We start from the raw sequence: 19,376 nt of genomic DNA, 5'->3' as shown, positions 1-19,376 counted from the left end.
TTTCGGGAGCGGGTCAGGATTTGAGGACAGGGATGTGCCAGCACCACTCGCTCCTGCCACGGGAACAGCAGTGGAAGTAAGTGCCACTCCACAGGGCTGGACTAGCATGAGCGTGGTTCCAGCACATAGTGCTCCTCCAAAAGCCCAAACCCCCCAGTCCTTCCCTTCGCCTGTTATGACACTTGCAGAAGTAGCCGTGGGGCCCGTGGTACAGCTGTGGCTTGGAGTGTGAGATAGGAGCACGTGCAAACCTGATGGAGAGAAATCGGAAATCTGCTTTTTCAATAAGTTGTCATGCCTAAATGCTCGGTGTCACGATGATTCGAAAAGAAAAATATTTGGCCATTTCTGCAGGAGCATCCCAGGCCGCGTGCCTGAGAGCTTCGGCTGCCTCCCGCCTCCGCAGTACCTAAAGAGCGGTGGTGTTGCAACCGCACCGATGTGTAGGTATACATACATACATACAAATATACAGCTGTATTCCGATGGTTCATTACAGAGGAGACCTGGCAGTGCTTTTTACTACAGTACAGTTGTGTTGTGAAACCTGTTCTCCTGCACTGGTGCCTGTGCTGCAGTAAATCAGCCGGGCGGGGTGGGCGGCAGCGGGGCCATCCCCAGAGGGTGTCATTGCAGGGCTGCGCTGTTTGCAGTCACCCTCCCACGGGGCTCCGCGCTGCGGTGCCTCGTCACCTGCCGGTGGGCGTTACTCCTGGTACTCCTCAAGTTATGCTACTGATTTAGTTTTTTAATTAAAAAAAAAAATTGGATGCCCGTCTGAATTGAACTCTCCTGTTGGTATTTACTGTTGTCCAAGTGAAATGAGGCTACGGATGTCACAATCCACCTGTTTGCATTTCCGTTTCTGTACCGGGGAGCACCGGCTGCCGGAGCTGCTGGCAGGGTCCCCTGCACGGTCCCTCTCCCGCATCCTCCGCGGTTTCCTATGGGCACCGGGGCGGCCCCTTGCTCCACGGGCAAGACACACGCAATCACTTTGGCAACTGCTCTATCTTCTCCTATCACGTTATTTTTTTTCCTCTAGGCCTTTATAACTCCGTACATAGCCTTTTTTTTTTTTTTTTTTAATTGCAATCACTCCCTTTCTGTGTCTTTTTTTTTTTTTTTTTTTAATTTCTGGGACTTATCTTTTCAGTTTAATCTATTAATTTCTGTTCTTATTTCACTTTGCAGACTATTTGCCGATTTCACAAGACATAATTTTTATCAACTAGTTCTTAAAGATGCATAACAAATTAATCGGGGTTTACTACAGTGCTAATGAGAGAGAGACAGAAAAAGCCTGGGTGGTCCATGTTTAATATCAATGTCCACTGAAAAATTGCTGCTCTTACTGGCTGGTTTGATTGACTGGACTTTTTATTTTATTTTTATTTTTTTAAAGGCTCCATATCCTCACTGCTCTGAGTTTGCTTTTTATTTTTTATTTTTTAATATTTTTTTTTCCTCTGCTTTGTTATGAGTTTTTAATGCCCACTTGGAATGTAACTCACAAGGATTGGGGATAGGGGCGTTACGAAGGCATGACTTCTCACAAACTTTTTAGAAATAATTTTATCAAGGAAGTAAAAATGATAATTGGGTCTCACAAGCAGCCCCCAAGAGAGATATCGGCGCCTTTTAACGTAGAGTCGTTCAGCAGTAGCACAAATCATAATGAGGGTGGAGCGAGACTAGTGTCTCCTGTCACCAGGATCATTAGCAGTGCAGGTTTAGTTACTGAAAACGAGTGCCCTGCCCCCGCGAGTGTGACCCCGTGGCGCTGGCGGCTGCAGGCGTGGCAGACCCACGCGTGTCCTCTCCTGTTCCGTTCGCTTTGGGTTGGTGGCTCTTTCTAGAGCGGCCGCGATCGTGCGAGGGCCATGGCTAGAAGCCACCAAAAAGAGGGCTCAGACAGGTAGTGCACCTCCCACAGCAGTCCCTGCCCCAGCTCCCAGCCACTAACCCCCCTCGTCTTGCAGCTGGCGATGCTCTCGCACACTCCATGTAGTCGCTTCTTCCTCCAGACTTTGCTTGCAAATCATCGGCAAATTACTGAAATTTTGGCAAGAGAGACGAGCTTTCCCCTGCTAGCTTAATCTGTGTCGCGCCTTTTAATCTCCACCCAAATCGCAGAAGAGCTGCAAACCTACGTGATAATGCCTCCATCCATTGGCTTTATTTTTAACAAGACCAGATTCTGGACTTTTGGGTAGAAAACACGTGTCATATTTAAATTCTGTTTTTCTTCAAGTGTTTCTACCCATTTTATAAGTTTGTGAGAAGTAAACTGCATGCTTACAGTAGAACTGTAATGCATTTTAATGTTTGTTAATCCACTTGTTTAAAATGTCAGTGTCAAAGGCTCTACAATACACGGCTATGCTGTTCATTTCATTAAAGATGCTTGATGTAATAATTGGTTAGTTTTCTTTTTACTTTTCTGCAGGCAATAGCTTTTTTTAATCTGTATGGCTTCTTATTATTTTGTTTGGGTTTTTTTGCTATGAATTGCTTTGCTTTTGTGAACTTGTCTTAGTGTGCATGACTTGCAAACATTTCGGCTATTGTGAATTTTCTCATTTTTTGTAAATAGTCCATCTGTGCTTTTCTTTTTTTCTTTTTTATGACTTTTTTCCTGTAAGTAACTGAGGTAGAAAATAATAATAAATTGTTTACAACGGATATGCTGTGTTGCTGCTCTCTTAGCTTGCAGTTTTAATATTTTGGTTTGGACGCACCAAATAACCAGTACCAATGACAATTTAATAAAAGAATAAAACAACCATCACTCAAAGTGTGTGACCCAGTGTTTGAAGAATCTGCAGATGAGCGGTTACATACGAGGTGTGTTTACAGCAAAAATTAAAACCAAAAAAGGCAACAATGCCCTTGTAATTGGGAGGAGAGGAGTGACTCCGCGTTAAAATTGCAGTATTCCCAGCAGTCGGCTGTGGTCAATGCAGTCTGTGCCAGCGACCGAGGTGGGTTTAGGCATCAGACCCATACGCGTATTAGACACCCTTGTTGCAAGCTCTGCAGCACTAACGTGCAGGAATCTGTCTCTGCTGTTTGGAAATTGAGGGGAAAATCAGGTAATTCTTGTTGCTGTGAGGAGGTCCCTGGCTGGGATGGCAGCCGGCGTTCTCGGCGCTGTGGGACGGGTGCCGCTGGCCGTGCCTGCAGGGCAGGGACGCGGCCGTCACTGCGTTTATCTCAGTTATACTTTCTTCCATCATTACCTGGATGGCTGGGGATTTTCAGCTCAGGAATTACTTCTTTTTTTTTTTTTTTTTTTAATTAAGGGTTGGTTTGCTTGTATGTTTGTAAAAGCTTATTAAAACCTTTGTATATGGGGAGAGGTGGGAAACACAAATATTTTCACTAACTTTTCGGAGCTCAGAGAAATACACTTGCTTATTAATAATGGTACTCCATAGTCCACGAAGCCCAGCCTCGGGTCACGCTTCTGCAGTGCCTGGTGCTGTGAAAATGCAACACAAGATCAGTGCAAAGTCTAAACTTATGTTTTTTCATTATTATGAGAGCATTTTAAACCAACTTTCTGCTAATCTGTAGAGCTTAACTTAGTTTCTTTCCTGATACCAGTCACAAACTGTTCAATTGTTGGCCGTCAGTGCTGGGCAGGAAGGTATTGTTGTGTAAAAGTTACCGTCGATGCTTGCCTAGTAGGTCTAATAGTTACTTTCTGGGTCAGGAAAAGGAGCCGGTGCCAAAGACAAGGGTAATTATTATAATAATGACATGCTTAAGGCTTATTTTTCAAAGTGTCTGAGAGGAGGTGAGGTAAGGAAGATCTTGTATCTGTTATTTAGGACACCCAGCAATATTAGGAAGCTGCAAGTTATGTTGCTCCTGCCGGTCTCTCTCGGTTAATAACCTCTTAAGGGGGGTGCCGTGGGAATCGGGGGGAAAAGTGTGCTTGTAGCCTCAACATACTGCAAAGCTGACAGTTTCATCTGTAGCAAGGTGTGGTGGTACAAAGCCATGGCCATACTCCGGAGGTGCAGCTTTACCATGTTGAGCGTGGTCTGGCAAGGTTTGGGAGTTGGTACGTTCAGCTCACCAGAAGGAGCATAAACCAAATCCCCAAAAAGGACTTGGCTGTGATTCTGCTGGTTGATGTCGGCCGAGGTCTGGCTCCCAACGTGATGCGCATGGTGCTTCAGCGACCCCGAGCCACGTTCCCGTGTACACAAGCACCCAACTGTCTACCCTGGTGATGTAAAGTGATTTTAAAGTGGAGATGCTGCCTACACATGGCTTCTTTACCAGTAGGGAGTAACGAAGTTAGTAAGAGTCAGCTCTGTAAAACACTCTTTTAAAGCACTGTTACGCAAGTCTAAGACTTGTATAACATTTAGTAGTGGAAGCAAAGTTTGTCTGGTCATGATACTTTAATGATCAAAGTTAACAAAAAGAAGAAAGAGAAATTGCTGGCAGCTGCAAAACAGGAAGAGGAAATACAAAATATATTTTAAATTGTCTATTCAGTTAGTTAAGCCTTGTAACAGTAAGAGATGTGGAACGAAGCTGGAAATGTTTCTCACTGCTTTGTCTAACCCTTTCTTAACTGCTTAAAATCTGCTCTAATCATCCCTGCGCTGCATGGTTTTTTTCACCTAAAATACATTACTGCATCTGCATGGCATAAAATGGTTTACAAAGTGCATCTGAAATCTGCTAGAACCACCTTAATTACCACTCCTCAAACCTCTCCGTTTCAGCCTCCATCAGCGAAAACAAAGACTATATAGACTGGACCTGTTTTAAAATTAAGATTTTGGGTTTCTTTTGCTGGCGGAGGGCAGGCTGAAGAGGGACCATTCACATTGCAGGTGCATCCCTGGAGTGAGGAGCAGCTGGAACTGCAGACAGCAAACTGCGAAATTAATATAGCAAAGCCCATAAATTTCCAGCCAGAAGGTACTCCTTCAAGTTCTGCTTAGATGACAGTAGCTTTTGTTTCAACACAGGAAAATATGGTATCTAGAGCTGTTCCATGAGTCCAAGCAGAGCTTAAGCAGCGTTGACTCTTAGGCACATTTTTTCTGAGAAGAGTTGCTTTTTTTTTAATGTTGCAGAGTATTGCGTAAAATTCCTTTTTCACCCCCCATGTCCCCCACCCCTTAAAATAATCTCCTGGATATTCAGTTTAAGGTGAGGTTTTCAAGAAATAAGCTGTTGATCTGAGTTGGTGGTCCAGCTTCCACCAATTTCAACGGCAGCGGAGAGTGGTCGGTAAAAATGCTGCCTGTCCCCCTTTTCCTGCCACGTTGCCTCTGTGCCAGTGAGGCTGCTCCTGAGGTTTTCCCAAACAGCATGTCTGGCTAAGGACCAAAGCTGCCCAGGTCCTTTGTTAGGATTTGCTATACTGACACCTTGGATAACTGCTTGGGCAATAAGAACATCTTGAACATTGAACTTAAACCCTGGTTGTCCTGTTCTCAGCGCTCACTGATCCACGCATGGAGTTTGAGACAGGCTTTAAAACTTCAGGGTCATTGCCCTGAAAATGAATGATCATAAAGGGGCAGGGAGGAGAGAAAAGGGTGGGTGGGGGGGAAAAATCCTAAACCTACCGGTCCCTCCAGGTCTCTCAGGAGCTCTTTGCGTTTTGGGGTGATACTGCAGCAACAGAGCTCCTGAGCGATCGCTTCTGCTGCAGACAGGCCGCAGCTGCAGCGGCTGGGAAATGTAATGAGGATAATTATTCACAAGAGTAAAGAGGCATAACGGAAACAGGCATGTATGGAAGAAAACATGGATAACCCTATGGAAAGGAGAACGTGGGCTGGTAATACCAGTTCTGCTGTAAGGAATGCCACGTGTCCGAGTTAGCCGGAGCACGACGGCTAGCCTGCTTTTGCACCTTGTGCCGCTGTAGATACTTTTAACTGCAAAGCTGTTAAAAACTGGGAGCTGGGGGTTGTAGAGGACTTGAAGAGATTAGTCTCCTTAAAGCACAAAAACATTCAAATGTGAATGTTTTTAGTCACATTTAGTAGTAGAATTTCAAGCTGATAATTGAGTAGTTTCCAAGTCCTCCTTTGCCCAGAAGCGGGAATGTGTAGCCGCTGCAGCGATGCCCTAAGGGTTTCTGGGCTCAGCATCACAATCCTCTCCTCTGACCTTTTTTATAGCGTGGATTATGGAATAGCCAGTGGCAGTTCCTCCAGCAAGGCAGTGGGAAGTTCCCCGCCTCTGCCAGCGACGGCTGTTGCGCTCGGTGAGCTGCAGCGTCTCTCTGAGAGGGGCAGTCACTCGCAACTTCAAAGCACGTAGGTTGTGGAGAATTTCCTACCCTGTGATAACCTTGTCCTCTGATTAATTATCTTCTCTTTTACATAGTTGCCTCTTGTCTGTGTTTTTCCAGCTTCAGCCTCCAGACATGAGTTCATTCTATGCCTTTGTTCATTGTCAAGGATCTGTCTTTTAATAACACTTATTGAGATAGTTTAGATCATTCATAAAAATTTAAGCAAGCAGTTTAACCAAATAGCTCATTTTCTATACCATCGAAGCAACTGAAACGAGGCTTGAAGCAAATCAGTGCCACTTAGCTGAACTTTAAATATATGCCTTAATGCAGTTCCATCTAACCTGCCCTTGTTCATTCAGCAGCAGGTGACTGAAATTCAGAGCTTCTGTGCTGCCTGACAGCTTGGGTACAGTGAATTCACAGGTATTCCTGCCCCTGCGGTGACTGTCTCATTTATACTTACCTTGTTTATTAAAAATCGATAGTAAATGTTTGGCTTTGGGCTTTAAAATGAGAAATGCTTTCATTGGAGCGATCAACTTAGTATTAAACAGAATTACTTGCTTTTAGGAAGTGATTTGGTTGAGATTCCCTTTCATCCACATCAGCTGTATTCACTTGAAGCTCATAAATCTCTGTGTCTCACCAGTTACTAAATTAGGGAGAATCGAAATTACATATTGAGTTCGAGTGTTTGATGGTGGGAGGTATAGTTTTCATAGGACACATTTGAGAAGTCTAGCGGATGCCTTGAAGCTGCTATAGGATAGGAACAGTTTTTAAGTAGAGTAAATAAATAAAGCAGCTACCAGCTTTTGCTTTTTGCTTTGCGTTTTTCTGAGTAGTTTTCTTAGAATAAACTATTTGCCTTTGAGAAGTTTCCCGGTTTTCTGTACAGTGAAATGACTGCAAAAGGGTTATTACACTTGAAACGACGCAGAATGATAATTTGGAGACAAACAAGGCTTTGTCTCACTGATGCATAAAGTAATTACTGGGCAAAAGTGCATCATTCTCATTTTTAAAACCGTGGCCTGAGAGTGGTAAACAGCTGAAAAATGGGTCGTTTACTGTACATAAAGTGGAAGTGCCAAATTTTAAATTAACTATATTTGGGTTTTATTGTTTCGTTGAAATTCCAAAGCAGAAATATTTGTTCATAATAACATCCATCTGCAAACACGCATCCGGTGTGAAGCACATTACGGGTGTCTGACGTTGAGAATTCTACAAAATCTTGCCATGCACCGTACATTTTAAGCAGCAGATGACTGTGCCTTGAATAACGCAGTGGGCTGCGTAATGAGGTTTCCATTATGCATGATGTGCTGTGTCTGAAGTTTGCTAATTTTCTGACCTGGTGAAATAGATTTTAATAAGCTTGATGTAACACAGCATATAAAGACAAAGAGAAACACTTAATGGGGCTGTCACAATAAAAGACTCTGAGCGGGCCTGGAGATGCTAAAAGTGTTAATAGAATTGATCAAAAGCTTAGGAGAGAAATTCTCCATTTCCATGGAGGTCTGTCCTGTGCCTTGCTTGGTTCTGTTTGCTGTTGCATGGACGGCGCTATCCCACTTCTTTAAAGACAAACCAGAGTCACTGGTGGGAAACACGAGACGTTTCAAGCAGGGCTTGTAGCTGCTTCTGCGTTCGCTTCCTACGGACTTCGGGAGAGCCTCAGTAGAGTCTTCAATCAAATCCAAAAGAGTTAATTGGTACTAAACCGGGATAACAAGTTGTGAATGGTTTGGTAGAATCCCAATCTTTCATCAATTCTAGATAAAATTTGATTTCTCTGGATATATATTCTTCTCTAAATATTGAGCATTTTGTTGTTAATCTAAAGCTTGAATTGGCAGCAGGTTTTTTTGTTCTCATTCTTGTTTTCTTATAGAAAGGGAGGGGGAGTCTGAGACAGAGAGGCCTGAAAGATGAAGGTTTTAAACATAAAGGGATTGTTTTGGGATGGAGCTTTCCCTTGTGCATGCTCACCATGAAAGACTACATTTTTGTCCAGTAAATTGGACCCACACCTGCCTGCCTTCAAAAAAAAAAAAGCTACCAGGCTCTTCTGCTTCATGGTTTTGAGTCTCTGATACTTTTGAAATGAAGCCTAGAGATCCTACAAAGAGGATAACACTGCCTAATGGAAAGAATAATGCAAGCGAGAACCCATTTGAAATGACAGCTGTGAGCCTCGCAAAGCTTTTCTGTGCTGATCAAAGCTGCTGGTAACGTTGTTTGAAAAGAGGATATCAGTTTCCCCCTCTCCTTTTCCCACTCAACCTGCAGATGATTTTATATTCCAGACTTTGCACTTTTTTCCTGGGAGATCAAGTGAACCTCCTAAATGACCGGTGTTCTGATCAGCACGCTGGGGAGCACCATCGGTGTAAGAGGCAGGGTTTGGGGGGGATATAGCCTCAGAGCTCGATCCCCCTTGTGCGTAGGGCCCTCCGAAACACCCGCACGGAGACGCAGCGACTTTGCGAGACGAGCTGCAGTATTCGGCTCTTCTGCCAATGTGTGCAAATACTCCAAACAGTCTGTGAGCAGAGAGGAAGGGTTTTGCTTGCTGGGTGCAGTTTTATGGTGGCTTTTAGTCTATTCTCCATGCGTGTCCCATAATTTTGGTTATTTTCTGAAGCCTGGTATTGGAGTCAGGTGATGGTTTGAGCATCTCAGCTGCTGATTTTATTCTTGTTGTAAATGCCCATGCTTATTGCTAAAGTCTAAACATATGACCTGTGTGCCCCAAGTACTTCAGCCATTAGAAGCAGAGAAAATTCTTTGCATTATATTTTTTGATGTAAGAACTAATTTCATGCTCTTTGTGACTTCCTTTTGGTTTGATGTCCTATTGTCTGGCTGTTTGTAGAGGACAGGGTTTTGTGTCCTTTGGGGATGCAAGGTACTTGGGATCTTCAGGGGCTGAACAGAGCAGGCCAGGTCTGAAGGAGTCAGTGATTTCTCAGAGAAAAAGCCAGGGCTGCATGCGAGGGAGTGCTGGCAGCACGCGTGGAGGAAGGGGGCGTAAAATGGTTCTTGTGTTTTTCACTTGCTCCTGGTCGCCTTGTAGCCAGCTTCAGGCTGGGGTAGAGGATAAATCAGTGGTTTGAGAAGGGAATGATTCCACTGGAGCATGCGACTGAGCAGGGCAGAGATCTGTGGAGGGAGCGTGTCCTTCGCCGGGAGCCGCTGAGCCCTTCGAGTCCCCCATAAGGACTGGCCTTGCTCAGGCAGCGTAGCTCTCGCCGGATTTGTTCGCAAAGCCCCTGGAAGATCTGCTAAATCCTGGGCTCTTGGCATTCTCTGCTCGGTAATGCCGAGTGCGAGACGGCAGGGCTGGGCGCTGCCTGCCCAAATCCAGCCCTGCTGCTCCTGGGCGTGCGCCACCCCTTGATCCCCCCCTTCTCCCAAACTTATTTGTGCCTTGGAGAAGGCAGTTACTTGCAGCCAGCCATTGACTAAATCTGTGACCTTAGGGCAAAGCAGTTAAAACCAGATGTGTCCATCTTCCCTCCCACGAGGCTGCTTCAGTATTTAAAGTGAAACTATTGATGCAGGAAGCAGAAAAATGTATCTGTGAAAAATTGAACTCCAAATACTGGCGTTAGCTCGTTCAGAGCAATAGGAGAGCATGAAATTGATGTGAAACCTCAGGGCTTTCCTGGACAGTGTGCGAGCCCATTGCAAAACATTTATTGTAAAATATCTTCTAATTGCAATGCCTAAAGTGGGCACTTTTGTCCTTTTGAACAGCTTTGGTATCTTGTTTTCTCTAGGCAATTATAAGCGGATACACAAAGAAGGACAGGGAACGTTTCAGCAGGAATTGGAGCGCCTTAAACAAACATGATGAATGAATTGATCTCTCCCTCCACCCTTTTTGATTTTCCAGTTGACTTCAGAGAGCAGAGGGCTCAGAGGGAGCCGGGCTGGCGCCGGCTGCCCTCCCTGCATGGCCGGTGGCCGGATCGTTGCTGGGAGTGGGATCCAGAGCATGCTGCGGTCGATGTTCCCCTTGACTTCAAGGTGCTCTGGTCCAGGCACCCATTACTAGCACCCAGTTACCTCCAAGCCACCTGTTAAAAATGAACCTGGAGCGTGCAAGCCCATCGGCAGCTGCCTACAGGGTGCAAAGAGCCTACTGATACCCCACAGCCCTCCGTGGCCCCTGGGGTCCCCCCACGCCCAGCAGTCCTGCATCCCCAAAGCCACTGCTCTGTCTCCTGGGAAAGCCTGGACTTCCCAGGCATTGCCAAAGGAAAACAGTGGCGCCGGCATGTCACACGCTGGGCTCTGCTGGCGAATGCTCCTCACCCCTGCTCTGGCCCTCAGAGATGTCCCCGGTGCCCCATGCCGGGGTCCCCGTCAGTCAGAGCAGGATGGATCACATCCACCTCTGCTGCTGCCTGGGGAACAGCATCCAGGAAGGTGCCACTGGGACTCGGCGGCTGCATTTTGCCCTGTTTTAAACGCTGATGCCAGGAGAGGGGAATGTGCAGACATACACCAGAGCATCATTGTGGTCTGGGGGACCAGCAAGAGGTTCTATGGACAAGCAGGTTCCTTCTGGGGGCCTGGAAACCAGCAAAAGTGCCTGCTAATGCTTTCCTCTTCACTGAAGAGCTGCAGATACCTCAGCTCTCAAATTTTAATAAAATGGTGTGACAACAGGCAGAAGGGTGATAGAGGCGGAAGTTCCTTGCGGTACACAAAGTGGGTTCGGTGTTAATTGCACTGTCGCTGTAGTCCTACTCTTTGAAGTCTTCACTGGTGTAGAAGTTTATAAACAATGGGAGGTGATAATACAGTGTGACCAAAGTGCTTAAATAATGCTGCGGGGTTGGTACAAGGGGAATTACAGAGATTAGTGGTGGAGCTTGAGACCAGAACCTGCGAGAGCCCAGCTGCACCCTTGGCTGTCTGCAAATGTCTTTCTCAAGTCATTTTGCTTCTTTGTGCCTCTTTTTATCCCATCTGTGACATGGGGACAGCATCAGCTGCCGATCACTGCTGAGAGGTTCGGGAGCAAACAACCACATAAGTACAAAAGTAAGTTAGCACAGTTGTGAGGTGCCGCACAGCATTAATGCGCTCAACAGTATGATGACGGGGAAATTTGTTTTCAGCTGAACGAGCTGATTAATGCAGTGCCTGGCAAATGTCATTTCAGTGTGGGGGATTGATTGCTTTCAGTACGTTGGATTGATTTAGGGATCCTCCAGTGATGGAGCCAGCCTGCGAGTCTGTATCGGTAAGCAGGTTTTTGCCAATCTTGATAATCAATCCCTGTTTCCGTCTCCCGCTTCTGCAGCCGTAAGGGCCGTGCAGCCGTGCCGCTGCCGCTCCACCTCCGCTCGGCCGGCCGCGGCGTTCCCGGGCAGAGCGCAAGCAGCCGGTCACACTTGAGTTGTTTGGAGTGCCATGTCCCTCAGATGCTTTTATCTCAGAATTGGGATAATAGCTTTCTTTGGGGGTGGCGGGATTAATTTTTCACACATCTGTCCGCTGGAATGCAATAACAGATCCTTTGTTCAGGCTCTTTCTGTGGAGAGCCTTCTCCACCCTTGTTATTTCATTCTTCTCTTGCATGGCAAAACTTTTTGTCCTGCATTTCGAATGGATACTGAGTGTCCCTGGCAGTTGAACAAGAGAAACAAACTTTCCAGCCCTGTTTTTTATGCTGTTTTCAGGGGATGCTTGGTGATGTGAAGGGTATTTGATTGGTTTTGGCAGAGGCATTTTATTCCATGGAAAATCCACAGCTCCTCTGATCCCTTATGGATGGTTTAGGGAGCCCCTGGAGCCTCCAAATGAGGGATTTGCTGGTGGCCAGCTGGCCCTGGACGTGCCATGGGAACGCTGAGGACACAGCTCTTGGGATGTGCACTGTGGTGGGCAGGGAGCGGAGGAGGAGAGGCTGTAGGGACGGTGCCAGCTCTGCTCCTGCCTAACCTGCAGCGGGAGGGCTCAGGGCTTAGCCTAGGCATGGCTCCAGAGCCTCCGCTGTTGTCCTGCGGATGCTTTCCCTGCTGTTCAGAGATTGGTTTGACTCTAACACCGAGGTCTTCTCACCCCAGCATATCCAGCCCTAAACGTATGCTGGGGCACCCAACCAGGGTCAATGGCTCCATCACCAGCAAGAAGGAATGTAGCGCTTGGGTATTTGGTTGTACTATCCCCCAGTCTGGATGTGCTTCCTTCTGCATCCCACTCCACAGAGACTATAGCAGTTCATCAACATAATTAAAACAAACAGAGGCACATCAGCATTAAGGACCAGGATTTGCTGTGCAGTGCGAGGGCTCTGCGCATGGGGAGCAGCAGCAGACAGCAGCCTGGGGTAGCTGTGCATACATTTACCTATACTATTTTTTTTCCCCCCCAACAGCCCTATTACCATATTTAAATGCAAGTATGTCTTTTTTTAATTGATGTTTTAAGTAGCTTCAAGTCACTCTAGCCTAGTTGCTCTCTGCTCCTTTCCCCCTGGTAGATCACCTGTAGCTGAGACGATAGTGCTAGAGGTAGCGAGCTTGTAGTCTGCTGATTTCTCTGGGTCTTGCTCTCTCCATTCCTCTAGCTCACTGTTCTCTTTTTCTGTTGCCTCAGTTGTTTTTCTGTGGTTCTTCAGCATTGCAAAGCAGCTGTGATCAAAGTTCTGGAGCCCAGGTCCCATGGTGGTGACTACCCCAGGGGTTGCCCTGTTGGGCGCCAGGAGCGGTCGGAGCTCCCTGGAGACCAGGAACCTCTGAGGGTTTTGTTGACTTTGCAGCAAGGGGGTTTGGGGTTCTTGCTGATTTCCTGGACCTTGCCTTTGCCCTTAAAATACATATATTTAAAGTCAGTTTAAAGTCAGAGCCTCTGGCAGATCTTCTGAATATTAATTAAGTAAAGAAACTAAATCTGCAATCTTGCTAGCAGCATTTCATTCATCTGTAAGGGCTCGGTTCCCTGTAGCAGGGTGTATGTCTTAGAGCTCCTTGATCTGTGGCTGTTTTGCTTTCAAGAGCTTTTTTTCTTTCTGTCTTTATTTCTTTCTTTTCTAAATTACATTCCAGTGAATTTTTTCTGCTTGATCCCAGCAAATCTGTGATCTTGACACGAGGACCTCCTCATATTTTCCATTTCTGCTATGTCTGTAGATCAGCACATTATTATCACTTGCAAATAAGCAAAGAACTGAATTCCCTCGTTGTGTTGCGAAGCGGTCTGACCCAAGCCGTGTGAGAGTACGGAGACGTCAGCTGAGCTCTGCAGGCTCTGCCACCAGTCTGTCCACCCCGGCACCTCGGCTTTGGCGGCGTGCCGTGGCCAGGCGCGCCATCAGCGGCGCGCACTGCCACGTTCCTCTTCTGCCAAGGGGGTTTGGGCCACCTTTGTGCCGGCGGAGACCACCGGCAGCGGGCACCTGGCAAAGGCTCGGCTCTTTCTAAAAACGGTGCCTGTTGAAGGCACGGAGAGCCGGGACAGCGACCTCCGGAAACGCCGTGCCCTCGGCGGCCGCCCCGCGCCCCGCAGAGACTCACGGTACCCGCTGGCTTCTTTCTTTACCCTTCTCCTTTTCTCCATGGCCAGGTTTTCCGGCAGCGGCTTATGGACCAGTAGCAGCGGCAGCCGTGGCGGCAGCAAGAGGATCAGGTAGGGGGGCCCGTGGAAGAGCAAACCCTCAGAGTGCAGGGTCAGGTAAAAGCTCTGTCGGTATTCTGTGTGGCTGCAGCTCTCCATCATTTCTCTGATTTTCCTCACACTTATCCTGGGGACCTGAAAACAAATGATTAAAAAAAAAAAATTATATAAAAAGTAAATAATCAACCCCAAACCAAACCCAAACTACAAGCAGAGGCCACGGGGCCTGGAGCACCTTGCAGGAGATTGGTGTAAGACCTGCCAAAAACAGGGTAGATATTCTGATTTGTTTCTTTATTTATTCCTTTATTATGTTGGTTTCTTCGTTTCTTTGGTTTAAATTTGAGGTTATAAAGGACACCCCAAAAAAATCAATTTGTGTTTTTGAAAAAAAGTTTTCGTTGCTCCTGGAAAGCTGGCCCTGGGGTGAGGCGGCGGCGGCGGCCCCGGGCGCTCCCGCCGTGCCCGGAGCCGCTCTCGCCTCCTCCGCCGCAGCCCGCTGCGAGGGGCGGCCTTCGCGGGGCAGCCCCGCAGCGAGGGGCCGTGTCCCCTTGGGGACGACGTCGTCCGCCTACGCGGGGCGACCGCCGGCGCTCACGCTGAAGTGCTGCCGGCAGTTTGCCGGCCCTGCCTGCTTCGAACCCCAGCCTGCTTTCATGAGGAACGTCAAAGCTTTTCTTCTTGTCCTTCTGAAAACTTTTATTTTTTTCCCCTTAAGGGAAATAAATAAATCGTTGCCAATTGCCGTTATTACCTTAGGTTTTAAATTTAGCTAAACACATGAATCAGTGCTTTGCTCAGGTAATTAAGTGTTCAGTACAGCCATCAGTGAGCTGTTGGCTCGGCAGCGCCCGCCGCCGCCTCGGCTCCCCGGCCTGCCCAAACCAAGCCGGGATGGAGCTGCTGCCGGCCCCGCGCCTCCTGCACGGCCCCCGCGGCTGCCAGCCCCTCGCCGGGCTCAGCTCGCCGGCATGCACGGCGGAGGCGCCGGGGCGGAGGACGCGGCGGTGGCAGCGGCTTCCCAGCTCACTCATGGCGCGGTCCTGAAGTGGGGGTTTCTCGGTGGCTTTTCTGGCGGTCCCGGTGGGTTATCCGGGCTCTTCCCGAAAAGACCCGACTAAACCTCTGCGTGAGGGGTTACGAGGAGGGCGCAGGCCCAGGTGTGTCTCGAGTGTGAGCCTGATGCCATGGAGGCCAAAGAAAGACACCAGGAGAACTCCGTTCCATGCAAACTGGCACTGCTTGCAGGCTACAAAGGATTATCTGTACCAGTTTCATCTTGTGGCATGTAGACAGCGCCTAAGGGGTGACTTGCCAGACTGGTTGTGGGGATTCCCCATCTCCCAGCTTTTCCTACTGCCCCTTCATGCAGGGGGAAAAACAAACCCAAAGAGAAAAAGAAAAGAAAAAGGCAAAAAAAGAGTTTGATTTTGCATATGATTTCAGGAAAACAGACTTCATTGTTTCTGCCTCTTCCTCATGTTTTGCCCTTCAGGTTTTGTTTTACGTGCAAACAGACCTGGTGAGTTGCCCCTTAGCAAGGCACAGAGGGTTTGGCTGGATTAACGTTGCTTCCCTGATTATTATTATTTTTTTTAATCGGAGTGCTTTTGGTGCCCATTACGACTGAACTGAGCATTGATCAATTCTGTGCCTGAAAATCATTTGTCTTTAATTTGAGTGTTTTTTGTTTTTTCTTTTGTTGGGTTTTCTGTTTTGTTTTGTTTTTCGTTTTTGTTTTTTATTTGAACTTGCAATACGAAACTAAATCTAACCCTAAATTAACAACATCCTTTCTGGCAAGTTTAAAGAGCAGTATGGTGTTTGGAAATGTCTTTCAAGCCTCAAAATTACCTGTGTGCACAAAACTGGCAAAACCCCAAAACTGAATCCAAAGAGCCCCCCTCCCCAGCCCCGAGATCTCAAGGAGGAAGATGGGTTTGTCACCGGCCCGGCCCGACGGCCGCTCACATTTGCAGCGAAACATGCTCTGGGAACAGTGGTATTTTACGTAGAGTCATTTCCATCCAAAGACGGTTTTCGGAAGGGACATCCTGGGTTCGCCACTTCCATCCAGCAATGGTAGTGAATTGTATTCAGGAGCAGTAGAGTACGATCGATCTTGCGCTACAGTGTATGGGCCCGATTCATTACAAGAAAAATGGTTGGGAGTTTTTTTTCTTCTTTTCGGTTGGGTTTTTCTTTTTCCTTTGCAAATTTGCACAGCCCTCCTTCACGCATGCCTAATGCAAAAGCACGGAGTGCAGCACAGTCGGCCCTTACTGGCCCTTTTCTGCCAGTAAACAGAAAAGATTTGGAAAATGCCTGGGCAGGTGAGTCCCACCACCCCTCCGCTCGCTGGGGAACACTTTGCCCAGAGGCTGCCAGAGACCTCCTGATCGCTGCTGCCCCTTCTGCAGCACTCCGGCCCCACCAGCTCACTCCAAATTGCCCTCCTCTGCTCTCCGGCCCCATCCCGCCGGCTCTTCCCCACCTTCCGGGCATCACTGGCACCGCGGTGGCTCTGCAGCACCAGAGCTCAGCCTGGGCACCGGTGCCCACCAGAGAGGCTGAGCACCCACGGAGAGCATCCGCTTCCAGGCATGCATCTTGGTCTTCCAAGGAAGCTGCAGCCCTTTCACTCCACCCTCCTGGGCTGCGGCGCATGGGCACTCACCACCTTGGTTTCTCCCCAGGGTGATGTTCATCCTGTCAGGAAACCTGCATGTTTGCTTAACGGTGAAAGGAGCCCACCCGTGGGCAGTTACCCGCACGGGGGCAGCACCCAGCCCTGGTTCTGCACTGCCTGGTCTTCCCTGCCCTCACCCTTTCTTTTTCTATTGCAGCGTGTGAGGATGCAGTCACCACTGTACCTTGCTAGATAAACAGGTTCTTCTATATGTCGCAGCGGCTCTCTCCTACAACCGGCAGAAAGGGACATTTCCCCCTACTCGTACTCAGGGCCACTCATAAAATTCACATCTAGCTTAGCTGGTCACGTGCCAGCAGGGTGAACACAGCGATGCTTCTCTTACAAATCACATGCCCAGTCGACATCCCAGTGACGAGGCGATAGCTGAGGTCCCTGAAGCAGACGGAGGGGCTTTGGCCACATCCGTTCACGCCAGGTGGGACTGTGCTGCCGAATCCCTCAGCTGGTTTTGACAACCGTATCCATTCTTGTATTTTTTTTTAATGAATTGGGACCTGAGCCACAGAAAACAAGTAAACTTAAAAGTCTGAATGCTGCAAACTCCTCCTAGACAACTTCACTATCAATGTCACGTTTCTTTTGAATTCACCTGACATATTTTACTTGTAAAACATTTTTGTCGTGTAAACGCTTTTTTTAAAATACAGTCATGGGGATGGGACGGGACATTTTTATCTTGCATTTGACATGGGAGGGATTCATTTGGCAGGAGAGCGAGACAAGGAAAATTTGGCAGGAGAGGGTTTTCGTTCCTTCCTCTTTGGTTCATTGACAAGTCTGAGATTTTTCCAGTTCCCAATCTGTTGCCACCAACTATTCCTCCCTGAGGACTGGAGACAAAACCAATAAGGCCATCCGTAATCCAGCCCGACCCCCGCTGCTTGGCACCAGGAGGAGCCGTGCGGCCTGCCCCGGGTGAGCGGCGCCGGCTCCCACGGGCACGCTTTGCCCACTGAGGCGGCCGGCGGCACGCAGCGTGGTGGGGCGGCGCGGTGCCGCGGCGCCAGGAGCTGCTCCCCCCACCGCCCCGACCCCCGGCACGTCTGGATTTTGGGCGCCAGTCCCGGCTTGCCAGTGCTGCCTTTGAGCCCTCCGCCCCAACAACCCCTTACTGTACTTTATACTTGCCAGCTATAACAAATCTCGTAACGTGAGCTACTGACCTTGATGGTGAGTGTGAGCAGTTATGTTTTGTTGTTTTCTCTCTTGCTTGGTTGGGGCTGCTGTGAGAGAGGGTGTCTCTGAGGCATACTTTCCGGCCTCTCTTACACTCGGACGTGCACACCTCCTCTCAAACACTCTTCTGAGCGCTCTCAGCGGGAAGGTTTGTCCACACCTATTAATCCTCTCTCAGTGTCCAGCTTCTTGTTAGTAGCAGCTGGTTGCATGTTTTTTGCTTGTTCGGACGAAACGGTTCAAGAAACGACTCATATCAACTCTTGAGAAATGTCTCTATTTTTTTGTACACTTTCTTTCTTTTGATGTTTTTATTAATTTCCCTTACTTAAAAAACAAAACACCTGTCGTCCCGTAAAACATTTCACATCTCCCCTTGCCTGTTCTTAGAGTGTATGTATCTGTGGGACTGAACTAAATGCATGCACTGTAGTAGTCGTACTGGTAGCAGTAGATGTAGTTGTAGAACATGCATTGTTGAGTTGATATTATAGGTATCATCAACGTGAACTAGCGTGGCAGTTAAAAGCATAGCCTTGGTCTGATTGAAAGCGTAGGGCTATCAATTCAGCAGAGAGCTGCTAACGGCTTGGATCCATAGTACCGTATTTGTTAAATCCCATTATCTGGAAGTTTAAATTGAAGCAGGCTGTAGGCAACCTACACCCTCTGTACAAGAACCCGCACATGCTGTTATGTTGATAGTAAATTTGCCTTTTTTATTTTTGCAAATTAACCCCCCTAGGAATTAAAACGCTTACTATAACTATATTCTCTTATTTTTATTTTGTATTGGAAAGAACTTAAGATATTTTAAAAATCATTTTACAATCATGGTTTCTTCATCAGCCTGTTACTCGTCCATATTAGCCCATAGAGTCATTCCTTGGCAGTCGTAGACCAGATGTGCCAAACGCAAATCACTCCATTTGGGTATCTAAATAATACCATGTGTGTGAAGCAGCTTCCCGCAGACTGTCCTGAGACATGAAGCAATTGTTTTTAGGTCATAAACCTTAAATCTTGTTATGCAACAGAGACTCTGAGCTAGCGGTGGGCCGTACTCATTGCCATGTCACCCAGCTTAAGGGAACATTTTTAAGTGAAGATTTAACATTTCATAAATATCAGCATGAGGATTTCGAGGCAAGCTCATCATCTTTGCCATTGAGCCAGCAAGTGTCTTTTCTTCTTCTGCCCAGGTTTCTGTGCTAAACTTTTAAAATTCTTTCACAGAAGAGACTGCAGCCAGTAACTTTAACAGATGGTAATTGAGATCCTGAATTAGGCGTTTGTTTATTCATTTAGTTTGTTGCTTGTCAGAAAACATCCTGCTGAGAGTAGAAAATATACTGTACGGCATGGTCACACCTTCCCTCCTTCCCGTGTCCCCCGACCGTCCCTGCAAACCAGATGTGCTGAGATGGAGCATCTTCCTGCTCCCCTGGGAGTCAAGGCAGTCTTTAGTACACTTATTCCAGCAAGCGCTTTCAAAGGAAATAAAATATCCAGAATGGGCTTTCAAAATGTAATTAAGGATTTGTATCCGCTCCTTACCTCTAA

At 47.5% G+C, this 19,376-nt stretch overlaps 1 protein-coding gene across 17 annotated transcripts in view; it reads left to right on the top strand.

Moving 5' to 3' along the window:
• The window catches only part of MSI2 (musashi RNA binding protein 2), a 259,090-nt gene that overhangs the window by 221,310 nt on the left and 18,404 nt on the right, over positions 1 to 19,376 (top strand). For 8 of the 17 annotated variants that reach the window (XM_075113488.1, XM_075113489.1, XM_075113490.1 and 5 more), the window contains exon 11: positions 13,874 to 13,936. The exons of 2 other annotated variants lie outside the window; for them this stretch is intronic. In XM_075113488.1, coding sequence (XP_074969589.1) covers positions 13,874 to 13,936 — 63 coding nt within the window. Of the gene's footprint in view, positions 1 to 1,194; positions 2,686 to 13,873; positions 13,982 to 19,376 lie in introns of those variants that run through there. 7 more of the 17 variants (XM_075113483.1, XM_075113482.1, XM_075113481.1 and 4 more) reach the window with 2 other exon arrangements.

The sequence above is a fragment of the Phalacrocorax aristotelis genome, chromosome 18 (genome assembly GCF_949628215.1).
Source record: "Phalacrocorax aristotelis chromosome 18, bGulAri2.1, whole genome shotgun sequence".
In the NCBI taxonomy this organism is placed as follows: Eukaryota; Metazoa; Chordata; class Aves; order Suliformes; family Phalacrocoracidae; genus Phalacrocorax; species Phalacrocorax aristotelis.
Note: the sequence above shows the minus strand (reverse complement) of the source record. Positions and strands in the feature narration are given on the sequence as shown.